An 11,637-nucleotide genomic window follows, 5' to 3' on the forward strand; every position below is an offset into this window, starting at 1 on the left:
GGGAGGGTAAAAGGTAAAAAGTGAGAGGTACAAGAGGTTATATATGGTGAGAGATAGTGGATCGGGTCATTTTGGAGAAAGTGGAGCGAATTTATGAGCAAGAGACAAAAACCCTTAAATGCCCTTTAATGAGGGGGGCAAAAATGGCATAAAGCCGTAGTCGAGGTTTGTACTGATAAGGGTAGTTTCCCATAAGATGAAATAGCTATTTAATGAGGAGAGAGAAACGCACTCATTTTACCATCACATCTTGATGACCCGTCCTTTCATGTCAGACGGTTCAGAGAAGTTGGAGCGCATGCTTCGGCATTTCCTTCGAATAGGGTATCGACACGTGTATCATCACGATCCCACGTTCTCAAGTTGAACGGTCATTAGGGGGTTTGCCCAAGAGGCTTGTTCAACACGATAGGAACTATTGAGAGTTAAAGATTCGGTAGCTCTATCCTTCGGTCAGTATGAATTCGGTCATCACATGTGCTTTGTGCTTTATCAGTCTTCGGTACTGATAGAGTTTTAGCCATTGAGTTTGTCATTCTTCGGTAAGATTTAACACTTCGGAAAAGAGAATGACAGACTACGCAATCAAAAGATAGTTCCATTCATTTTGAAAGATAACAAGTGACATCCAAGATAACATACTAGACTGGCCAACCCAACCCTGATTTTGTTACAAGGCATGACAACTACTTTCTTGCCTTGCCTTTGCCTTTATTCTTTGCATGCCTATTATTAGCAGTAGACATAAGGCTTTGTCCTTGGCTGCTCTCCGTGGTAGGAGGGCTTGGAGCTGGTAGAGCACTTGGGGCAGCGTCAGGGATCCAAGATGGAGCTGGTAGAGCACTTGGGGCAGCGTCAGGGATCCAAGATGGAGCCATAGGTCCATAACCAGGTTCATTTTCAAGCACCGAGGACTTGTCAGATACATCATCTGGTTCATTTTCAAGCACCGAGGACTTGTCAGATACATCATCTGGGTCAAGCATCGCAAGATAGCGAAGATAGTCCTCGTCATAGTCTGCATTTACTGGCTGGTTTGGAGCCTGATCCTGTTGGTACCATCTTTGGATGTCATTCCAAGCATCATCTCCGGTATAGTTCATGGAGGGTGGAGGAGTTGGCCTTGGCACAAGGTCTGGATCCAGCCAGTAGGGTTCCTCGTTAGGTGGAGCTAAACCTCCAGAGTAGAAGCCTGGGACAGACATGGTAGGTGGCTTGGGCACGTAATCCTCAGAGTCCGAATCGGAGAGTTCTAGTGGATGTGCAGATGTGTCCCCTTGGAGAGGTTCTCCCTTTTCTTCTCTCAATTTGTTGAGTTTACTAGTTCCTTCTTTCAACAACAGCCGAAAAGAGAACCTTTTCTTGACGGGTTTCTCTTCAGAACATGCCTTCTTGCCTTTTCCCTTATCCATTCCTGCAAAATAGAAGACAACACAAAGGATTAGGTGTTAGGGTACCTCTCCCTTCCTCGGTTGTGATCTATTTATAGAGAAATTGTGGCGCTGTGATTGGCTGAGATCCATTTGACGTGACCAATCAAAGTTGCAACCGTCCAAGAGTTTTGGGCGTATCCATTAATATGAATCCATGAACTTCTGATTCTGATGAGCATTAATTTCAAGATGTCATAACTGATAAGTCCTTTCAGTTTTGGATCGATTCATTTGTCTCTCCATCAATTCATCTCTATCATTGGATCGATTCATTTGTCTCTCCATCAATTCATCTCTATCATACGATCGATTCATTTGTCTCTCCATCAATTCATCTCTATCATACCGAGCTCATGCCTCAAGGTACATCAATTCATCTCTATCATACCGAGCTCATGCCTCAAGGTATAGAATCTTGCTTCGGCAAGCGGTTTAGTGAGAATATCCGCAAGCTGGTCTTCGGTATTCACATACTCAAGTTTGATATCCTTTTTCTCCACATGATCTCGAATGAAGTGATATTTTATATCAATATGCTTGGTTCTTGAGTGCAATACAGGATTTTGAGTTATGGCGATCGCACTTGTGTTGTCACATATAATGCTTACTTCTTTGGCAGATACACCATAGTCTTTGAGTTGTTGCATCATCCATAGTATTTGTGCACAACAACTGCCAGCCGCTATGTATTCGGCTTCAGCAGTTCTTGTTGCAATGGAATTTTGCTTTTTACTGAACCAAGAGACAAGCCTTCCCCCTAAGAATTGGCAAGTCCTTGATGTACTTTTTCGGTCAATTTTGCAACCAGCAAAATCTGCGTGAGAATATCCAACTAGATCAAAGGTGTCACTCCTCGGGTACCAAAGTCCCACACTTTGAGTCCCTTTTAGATATCTTAGTATCTTTTTGGCAGCACTCAAATGACTTTCCTTCGGATTGGCTTGAAACCGAGCACATACTCCTACAGCGAACGATATGTCTGGTCGACTAGCCGTAAGATATAATAGAGAACCGATGATTCCTCTATATTTCGTCTAATCCACATCCTTCCCTTCGTTATCGATATCCATTCGTAACGAAGTGTTCATGGGTATTTTCACTGAGGACTTCCCATCAACTCCAAATTTCTTTATGAGATCCTTGGTGTATTTTGCTTGATTTATAAAGATCCCATTTCATTCTTGTTTGACTTGAAGACCCAAAAAGTAGTTTAATTCTCCCATCATGCTCATCTCAAATTTTCCTTGCATGAGTTTTGAGACTAACCAAGCCTTGTTCCTAACAATGACTCCTTGCTCATTCATCTTGTTTCTGAAAACCCATTTAGTTCCAATGACGTTTTGATGAGTTGGTCGTGGAACCAGTTCCCATACATCGTTTCTCTCAAATTGATGTAGTTCATCTTGCATGGCAATGACCCAGTCCGAGTCATTTAGTGCTTCTTCTATGGTTTTCGGTTCAATTTGAGATATGAAACATGCCATCATGCATTCCCGAATGGATGCACGAGTTCGTACATTATCATGTATATCACCGATGATTTGATCTTGAGGATGATTTCTCAACCATTTTAGATCCGGTTGGAAGGTGGTAGGTGGTGCTCCTTCATCGATAGAGGGTTCGTCTTGATTGTTTCCATCTTGTTGTACTATTGATTGATTTGGCCTATTTCCATCATTCGGTAATACTTCGGTTGGAGATGAAGTATTCGGTAGGTGATTAGGAAAGAGTGGATAATCATCGTCTTCTGATTCTGATCCTTTGGATAATTCTTCAACTTCTCTATCTTTCGTCTCTTCATCAGTTTGTTTCTCAGAGATCACCACGCCCTCTTTTGATGATTCGTCGAAGACTACGTGTATTGATTCTTCTATCACCANTGTCTCTCCATCAATTCATCTCTATCATACCGAGCTCATGCCTCAAGGTATAGAATCTTGCTTCGGCAAGCGGTTTAGTGAGAATATCCGCAAGCTGGTCTTCGGTATTCACATACTCAAGTTTGATATCCTTTTTCTCCACATGATCTCGAATGAAGTGATATTTTATATCAATATGCTTGGTTCTTGAGTGCAATACAGGATTTTGAGTTATGGCGATCGCACTTGTGTTGTCACATATAATGCTTACTTCTTTGGCAGATACACCATAGTCTTTGAGTTGTTGCATCATCCATAGTATTTGTGCACAACAACTGCCAGCCGCTATGTATTCGGCTTCAGCAGTTCTTGTTGCAATGGAATTTTGCTTTTTACTGAACCAAGAGACAAGCCTTCCCCCTAAGAATTGGCAAGTCCTTGATGTACTTTTTCGGTCAATTTTGCAACCAGCAAAATCTGCGTGAGAATATCCAACTAGATCAAAGGTGTCACTCCTCGGGTACCAAAGTCCCACACTTTGAGTCCCTTTTAGATATCTTAGTATCTTTTTGGCAGCACTCAAATGACTTTCCTTCGGATTGGCTTGAAACCGAGCACATACTCCTACAGCGAACGATATGTCTGGTCGACTAGCCGTAAGATATAATAGAGAACCGATGATTCCTCTATATTTCGTCTAATCCACATCCTTCCCTTCGTTATCGATATCCATTCGTAACGAAGTGTTCATGGGTATTTTCACTGAGGACTTCCCATCAACTCCAAATTTCTTTATGAGATCCTTGGTGTATTTTGCTTGATTTATAAAGATCCCATTTCATTCTTGTTTGACTTGAAGACCCAAAAAGTAGTTTAATTCTCCCATCATGCTCATCTCAAATTTTCCTTGCATGAGTTTTGAGACTAACCAAGCCTTGTTCCTAACAATGACTCCTTGCTCATTCATCTTGTTTCTGAAAACCCATTTAGTTCCAATGACGTTTTGATGAGTTGGTCGTGGAACCAGTTCCCATACATCGTTTCTCTCAAATTGATGTAGTTCATCTTGCATGGCAATGACCCAGTCCGAGTCATTTAGTGCTTCTTCTATGGTTTTCGGTTCAATTTGAGATATGAAACATGCCATCATGCATTCCCGAATGGATGCACGAGTTCGTACATTATCATGTATATCACCGATGATTTGATCTTGAGGATGATTTCTCAACCATTTTAGATCCGGTTGGAAGGTGGTAGGTGGTGCTCCTTCATCGATAGAGGGTTCGTCTTGATTGTTTCCATCTTGTTGTACTATTGATTGATTTGGCCTATTTCCATCATTCGGTAATACTTCGGTTGGAGATGAAGTATTCGGTAGGTGATTAGGAAAGAGTGGATAATCATCGTCTTCTGATTCTGATCCTTTGGATAATTCTTCAACTTCTCTATCTTTCGTCTCTTCATCAGTTTGTTTCTCAGAGATCACCACGCCCTCTTTTGATGATTCGTCGAAGACTACGTGTATTGATTCTTCTATCACCATGGTTCGCTTATTCAGTATTCGAAAAGCTTTACTCTTTTCAGAATATCCCATAAATATTCCTTCATCAGCACGTTCATCAAAAGCCTTTAGATGTGATTTCCCGTTGTTATGGATGAAGCATTTACTTCCAAATATGTGAAAGTATTTTACAACAGGTTTTCTGCCTTTCCAGAGTTCGTAGGGTGTAGCTCCATGATCTTTATGAATAAGAGATCTATTTTGAGTGTAGCATGCTGTGTTTATAGCTTCGGCCCAAAAACGTTTCGGCAAGCCTGAGAAAGTAATCATGGATCTTGTTGCTTCCTTGAGGGTTCTGTTGCGTCTTTCAGCTACACCATTCTGTTGAGGAGTTCTTGCTGCTGAAAGCTGATGCAGTATACCGTGTTGTCCACAGAAATCCTGAATGACTTTGTTTACAAATTCAGTTCCTTGATCAGACCGAATTTTGACAATACTTAGATCCTTTTCGGTTTGAAGTCTTCGGAGCAAGTCTGGAAGGACTTTCTCTGTTTCATTCTTCTTTCTTAGAAAAGATGTCCATGTATATCTTTTGTAGTCATCTACTACCACAAGAGTGTACTTTCTCCCGCTTAGACTAACTGGATCAACTGGTCCAAATAAGTCCATATGGAGTAGACTTAATAGCCTTGCATTGGTGTTAAGAGATTTCATTTTGAACGAAGACTTGATCTGCTTTCCCTTTTGACATGCTTCACATACTTTATCCTTGTCATAGATTACATTCGGTAATCCTTCAACCAGTTCCTTTCTTGCAAGCTTGTTGATGGCCTTGAAGTTGAGATGATTGAGTTTATGATGCCATTCCCAACTCAAATCTTTCTTGCTTTTGGCGATTAGGCAAGTATTCGGTTTTACTGTTTCCCACGTGACAACATACATATTCTTTCTTCGTTTTGCTGTTAAAACAACTTCATGAGATAGTTCTGAAATAACTTGACATAGATCTCGTGAGAATATAAATTTGTATCTTTTGTCACAAAACTGACTTGTGCTTAAAAGATTGAACTTTAATCCTTCAACATAAGAAACTTCTTGGATGATTAAACCTACTTCATAACATCTCCGGTGCCCATGGTTCGTCCACTTGAGTTCCCACCGAAAACTACTTTAGGACCATTCCTTGCTTTATAATTGCTCAATTCTGATTTATCTCCAGTCATGTGTCTCGAGCAACTGCTATCTACATACCAGATGGTCCTATTTTCCTGCATTCAAAGATTAAGTGTTTTTAGGTACCCATACCTTTTTGGGTCCTTGGCGGTTAGCGGTGAGCTTGGGCATCCATGCATACCTAGAACTCGTAAGGTTCATCCTCGGTCCACGATACCCGTTAAACACGCGATAATCATAAGGGATAGCATAGTAGGCTTGAGGTGACTTCGGTGAATAAACCTTTTGAAGAGGAGGTGTTGGTTTATTCGTGTTGACTCTAGTGTATGAGGTCTATTTATGTCTATGATGGAGCAGAAACTTTGCTCTTGTCATTGGTTCATAGTCCATAATCCAGTCCTCATCACTAGGATATAGAGTACCTTCTCCACCTATCCAGTCCTCATCACTAGGATATAGAGTACCTTCTCCACCTCTATGCTTGCTAGGGAACTTTTTGAAATTCTTGACATTACTCGGGTAAGAGTTCGGTCTTCCTTTGAAATTCTTGACATTACTCGGGTAAGAGTTCGGTCTTCCCTGAGGCATACCCTTGCGTTGCGGGTAAGAGTTCGGTCTTCCCTGAGGCATACCCTTGCGTTGCTTCTGTGAGTAATGTAGCCTCTTATTGCCTTGGAATTTTCCTTTAGATTGGTTATTCCCAAGTGGTTGACCATTTGCGATATGACCATGATGGTTTGGTACGCGAGGTCTATACCGAGGGGTCTGACGACTTCTCGGGTTACCGTTTTGGAAATTCCCTCTCGTAGGTTCCACAATACGTGTTTCAGTCGAATCATTAGATCGACTCGTTGATTGTGGTTCTGTTCCATTTGTGGCGTTAATCACTGGCTCAAGATTTTCAGTTTGTCCTTGGACAAAGACAGAACTTAAACCTCCACTAGTAGAAGGATCAGTTGGTCGTGTTAAGAGAACATGTTGATAAGAGCTGGAGCTATAACCGAGTCCGGTTCTACTCCCTGATGGTCGTTGATCATCTACCATTCGATCCATTAATCTGGATGAATTTGTAAATTTCGCAAGCACCGCACGCAAATTTTGCTCTCTATCATCCTTCGCTTTACACTCTTCCTCAAGAAGATGAACTTGCTTCTCAAGCTGGCTTATAGATTCAAGCATCTCAGCATTTTTGGACCTTAAGTCCTCGAGATCTTGTCTTTCTGCCAATAGCTTGGCATTCTCTTCTTTGAGTTTGAGGTGTGAATCCTCAATACCATCAAAACTCTTCATCATTCTTTCGAATGCTTCCCTAGGGTTTTCATGATATGTTGATTCGGAACTATAATTAGAAGAGTGGTTTTGTGAAGTTACCTCTTCTTCATCTGCCATAAGGCACAGCTCTTCATCTGAGTCTTCTTGACTGAAAAGACATTGTAGTCCTTTTTCATCCTCCGAACTGTCACTTTCTGAACTAGAGCTGGAAGTGCATGACTCGTCGTTCTTTTCTCCTAACTTCTCTTCTACAGCTAGAGCCTTCCTTCGCCTATCATTCCTCTGGTTTTTGTTTGGCTCTTCGTCGGCATCGTTTGATGCACTCTTCGAGTTGTGATAGTTTCCCGAATTCTTCTTGTAGTTGTGCTCGTCCTGATGCTTCTTGACGATGGGATATGGACATTCCGCTTTGAAGTGTCCAGGTTTTCGGCAGTTATAACACAGCACTTGTATTTCATCCTTCTCATGTGTTCTGGATCCGCTAGCCTTGTCATTGCTTCGGTACTTCATTCTTCTCGTCTTGTCAGAGTTATCATAGGATTGATTCTTTCGCATGAATCTTTTGAACCTTCTCATGAACAAAGCAAGCTGATCGTCAGTGAAAAAATTAGATGAGGGGTTAGTATTCGACCTTGGTGTTGATGATGAAGGTTGATGATTTGCAACTAAGGCTATGTTTCTCGTTTCAGGTTCTTCATCATTTTGAGCTTCCTTCTCGAACTCGTAGGCTTTCAGATCACTAAAGATCTGAGTAGTACTCGTGGCCTTGAGATCTCTATGATCACGCATAGCAACTACTTTCATTTCCCAGCTTTTGGGTAGTCCTCGGAGAATCTTCAAGCTTATCTCCTTTTGTGTTAGCTTTTTCTCATCAAGATCATTGATTTCCATCAATAACTTTATGAACCGAGCTTCCATTTCAGTTATGGACTCCTTTGGATTGAGTTTGAAGTCTTCAAACTTCTTCATGGCAATCGTCAGCTTGTTCTCCTTCTCTTGTTCGTCTCCATCACCTATGAGCATAAGTACATCCCAGATGTCTTTAGCATTCTTGCACTTTCTTACTCTCGGGAACAATGATTCGTCCAATGCCTTGTAGAGTATATCCTTGGCTATATTGTCGAGATTTACTCGGGTTCTCTCTTCGGTAGTCAGCAAGGATTTCTCCTTTGGAATCATTTCTGGTGATGTCGGATCGGTAGCAACTCGATTAGGGTTCAGTTGAAGTATCTGGATGGGTCCATCAGTTATCACGTCCCACATCTCATCATGCATGGCAGACAAGTGAGCCTGCATGCGCACTTTCCAATCATCAAACTTGTCCAAGTTAAACATAAGAAAATGCCTATGATGTTCCATTTTAGACATAGTGCAAAGTTTGAAAATATTTTGATAAATTTTTCAAAAAGGATCACCAGGTAGTATACACAGAGTGTTCACCGTTCAAGGTAACTCGCTCTGATACCACTTGTTGGTCCCGGTAGTAGCGATGTGAGTCTAGAAGGGGGGGTTGAATAGACTCACAAGGGGTTTTTGAAATTTTTTTTTTGTCTAAACAGATAATCTCAGTGGAAAGAATATATCAAGTTTTATCTTCACTTTGCACTTAGGATTTTCTCGTAAAAGACATTAAGTTTGAGCGATATATGCAATGCAATACGTAAAATAAATAAAGAGAGAGAGAGAGGGTTTTTATAGTGGTTCGGCTGTTAACTAAGCCTACTCCACTCTTCTTCACAACACGTGAAGGTTTGCACTATATTCCCCGTTATAGTACAATTTCCGTTACAACAAGCTCCTTTGATCACTAAGCCCGGCAGCCTTGTTGTTGTAGGTTTTTCAACTTCTTCCAAGTTTACTCCGCCTCTTTCTACTTCACTTGTAGAGATGGTTGAAAGATTGTGATGATTCTCCAACTTGAAATTCTTGTGCTTTGCTTCCTTGATCAACTTCTTAATCACACAAGAACTTCTAAAGAGATCTGAATATCACTTGTAAGCTTATTAATATCACACTGAAAGTTTTTCACTTGATAGACAATATTTCGCGTTTTTCAACCTTGTCAAAGTGAGATGGGACAAGGGTATTTATAGGTGAAATTTTAGATCCGTTGGAGGGAAAATGAAATTCAAAACCTATTGTCCAGTGTGTAATATCCAATGGGTAGTGTTTTCTTCTTTTTCAGAATGTCAGTACTTTCTAGCCGTTTGTCCACTTTTGTGCAAAGACAATTTGTCTTTTGTCCCTCAAAAGGTGACAATCATTAAATGCTCTTTGGGATCGTTGCATAGGACCCAAAATGACATTCAGTTATACCCATTCTCAAGGCAGTGGATAAGACAACTTATCAGAGAATGTCTTTGCCTTGGTTGTGAGAGAGAATGATTGACCTTATCATTTCTCTTAAATTCCTCGAGTCAATCACACTCTTGATTGCTTGGTTATAAAAGCTTGGCCCTTCCATGTTTCGACCTAAGATCCCAGTCTTCGGTTCTTCAAGTCTTCATTACTTCGCAGCTTCACCTCCTCGCATAATTCACTCTTCGGTTTAAGTCTTCATGTCTTCGGTATATGAGACTCAAATCCTTAGAGATCAGAAAAATACTAAGGATTCGGTTACCCTGTAAGACTAAGATACAAAGCATAATCTATTCTTAAGTCTTACACAAAAGTTAGGGGTCTCCTCGGATAGTTTGGTATCATCAAAATCAATGACTCGGGGTTCCTAACAAAATGTAAATTTAACATCACAGGGGAAAAAAATCGCCACTTTAATAACTCAGGGGGTAAAAAGTGCTATATACATATAACTCAGGGGGAAAAAGTGTCATTTTCCCTTACAAAAACTTCATGTAACATTTTTCATTACTCTAGTCTTTAAGAGGATTAAAGAGGGGATGTCTGATAATGGAAATTAAATTAAAAATTAGAAAAAAAAATCAAAAAAAAAAAAACAAAACAAAACAACCCCTTGCTGGCGATGAGTTGTTGTATTTCTTTCTTTCTTTTTTTTTTTTTTAATGTTTTCAGTTTTAAAATTTTAAATAATTATTTAATTTAATTTTATTAAAATAATATTTCTAATTAAAATATCTTTTTTTTTTGAAAACTCTAATTCTACACCCTAATTGTTATTTACACCACCTATGAAATTATTGAAATTTGTAACCTTTTTTAAAATTCAAAGGTTATTTACGTCCAAGGTAGTATAAATAGCAACACCCATATTATATTTATTAATATAATGAATTCTTGATTAGTTACAGCAATCATGGAAGTTACAAAAACTTCATGTAACATTATATTCTTCATTACTCTATTCTTTAAGAGGATTAAAGAGGGGATGTATGATGATGAAAATTAAATTAAATATTAGAAAAAAAAAAAAAAAAACAGAACAACCTCTCGCCGGCGTTGTTGTTGTTGTTTTTTTTAATGTTTTCATTTTAAAAATTTTAAATAATTATTTAATTTAATTTTATTAAAATAATTTTTCTATTTCAAATATCTTTTTTTTTTAACTCTAATTCTAATACCTAATTTTTGTGTAATTAAATTATATTTGACCATGATGGTGTAAATAGCCATATTGACACCCTAATTGCTATTTACATCACCTATGAAATTATTGAAATTTGTAATCTTTTTAAAATTTCAAGGTTATTTACACTCAAGGTGGTACAAATAGCAATACCCCAATATATATACAGTAATTGGGGAGGGCCACAGCTATGACGCTTGACCACCACTACTACAGAAATCACATACAACGTCGGCTAAGTAATTAGCCGACGTTATATGTTACGTAAAACCTTTAACGTCGGTTTTCATGAAATAACCGACGTGTAAAGTCTCAACCTAATACTACTACGCGATACGACGTCGGCTAGCTAGGTTGCCGACGTCGTATCGCAGTTTTACACCGGCGACGGGTGATACGACGACGGCTACATCTTTAGCCGTCGTCGTATCACCAAACGGACTCCGCCCCCGCGCAATACGACGTCGGCTAGGAAGTTAGCCGACGTCGTATTGCGCCGTGTTGTATAGGATTGACTTATAACGTCGGTTATTTAAAATAACCGACGTGGAAGGGTTTAATAAATCCAACCCGTCGCCCCCAAATTAACATTCGGAAGTTCAATCCCTAATAAACCTCACCAAAATAATTCGAACGTCGTCCAAGCCGTCGCCCCCCATCCCTAATCCAAGTCGTCGCCTCCCATTCTCGTCGCCGACCGCCGTCGCCGACCCATCCCCGCAAAGCGCCTCCGCCGCTGCAAGCCGTCTGTCGATTCTGTCGCGTTGACGGACCCGACCCGAATCCATCCCCATTTATATTCCCAACCCGACACCGCACCAAGTTCCGTACTCCCCTTTCCTCGCCGTCGTCTACCTT

At 40.2% G+C, this 11,637-nt stretch overlaps 1 protein-coding gene across 1 annotated transcript; it reads right to left on the minus strand.

Annotated features, from left to right (window-relative positions):
- Positions 1-686: 686 nt before the first annotated feature.
- Positions 687-8,513, minus strand: LOC116005721. The gene is made up of 5 exons (XM_031245978.1): positions 7,053-8,513; positions 5,907-6,061; positions 4,317-5,823; positions 1,822-1,927; positions 687-1,414 (listed from the first exon to the last, which is right to left on the minus strand). The coding sequence occupies exons 1-5, from the start codon at positions 8,511-8,513 to the stop codon at positions 687-689; spliced, it is 3,957 nt and encodes a 1,318-aa protein (XP_031101838.1).
- Between the last annotated feature and the right edge of the window lie 3,124 nt (positions 8,514-11,637).

This window comes from Ipomoea triloba, chromosome 1 (assembly GCF_003576645.1).
Source record: "Ipomoea triloba cultivar NCNSP0323 chromosome 1, ASM357664v1".
Lineage (NCBI taxonomy): Eukaryota > Viridiplantae > Streptophyta > Magnoliopsida > Solanales > Convolvulaceae > Ipomoea > Ipomoea triloba.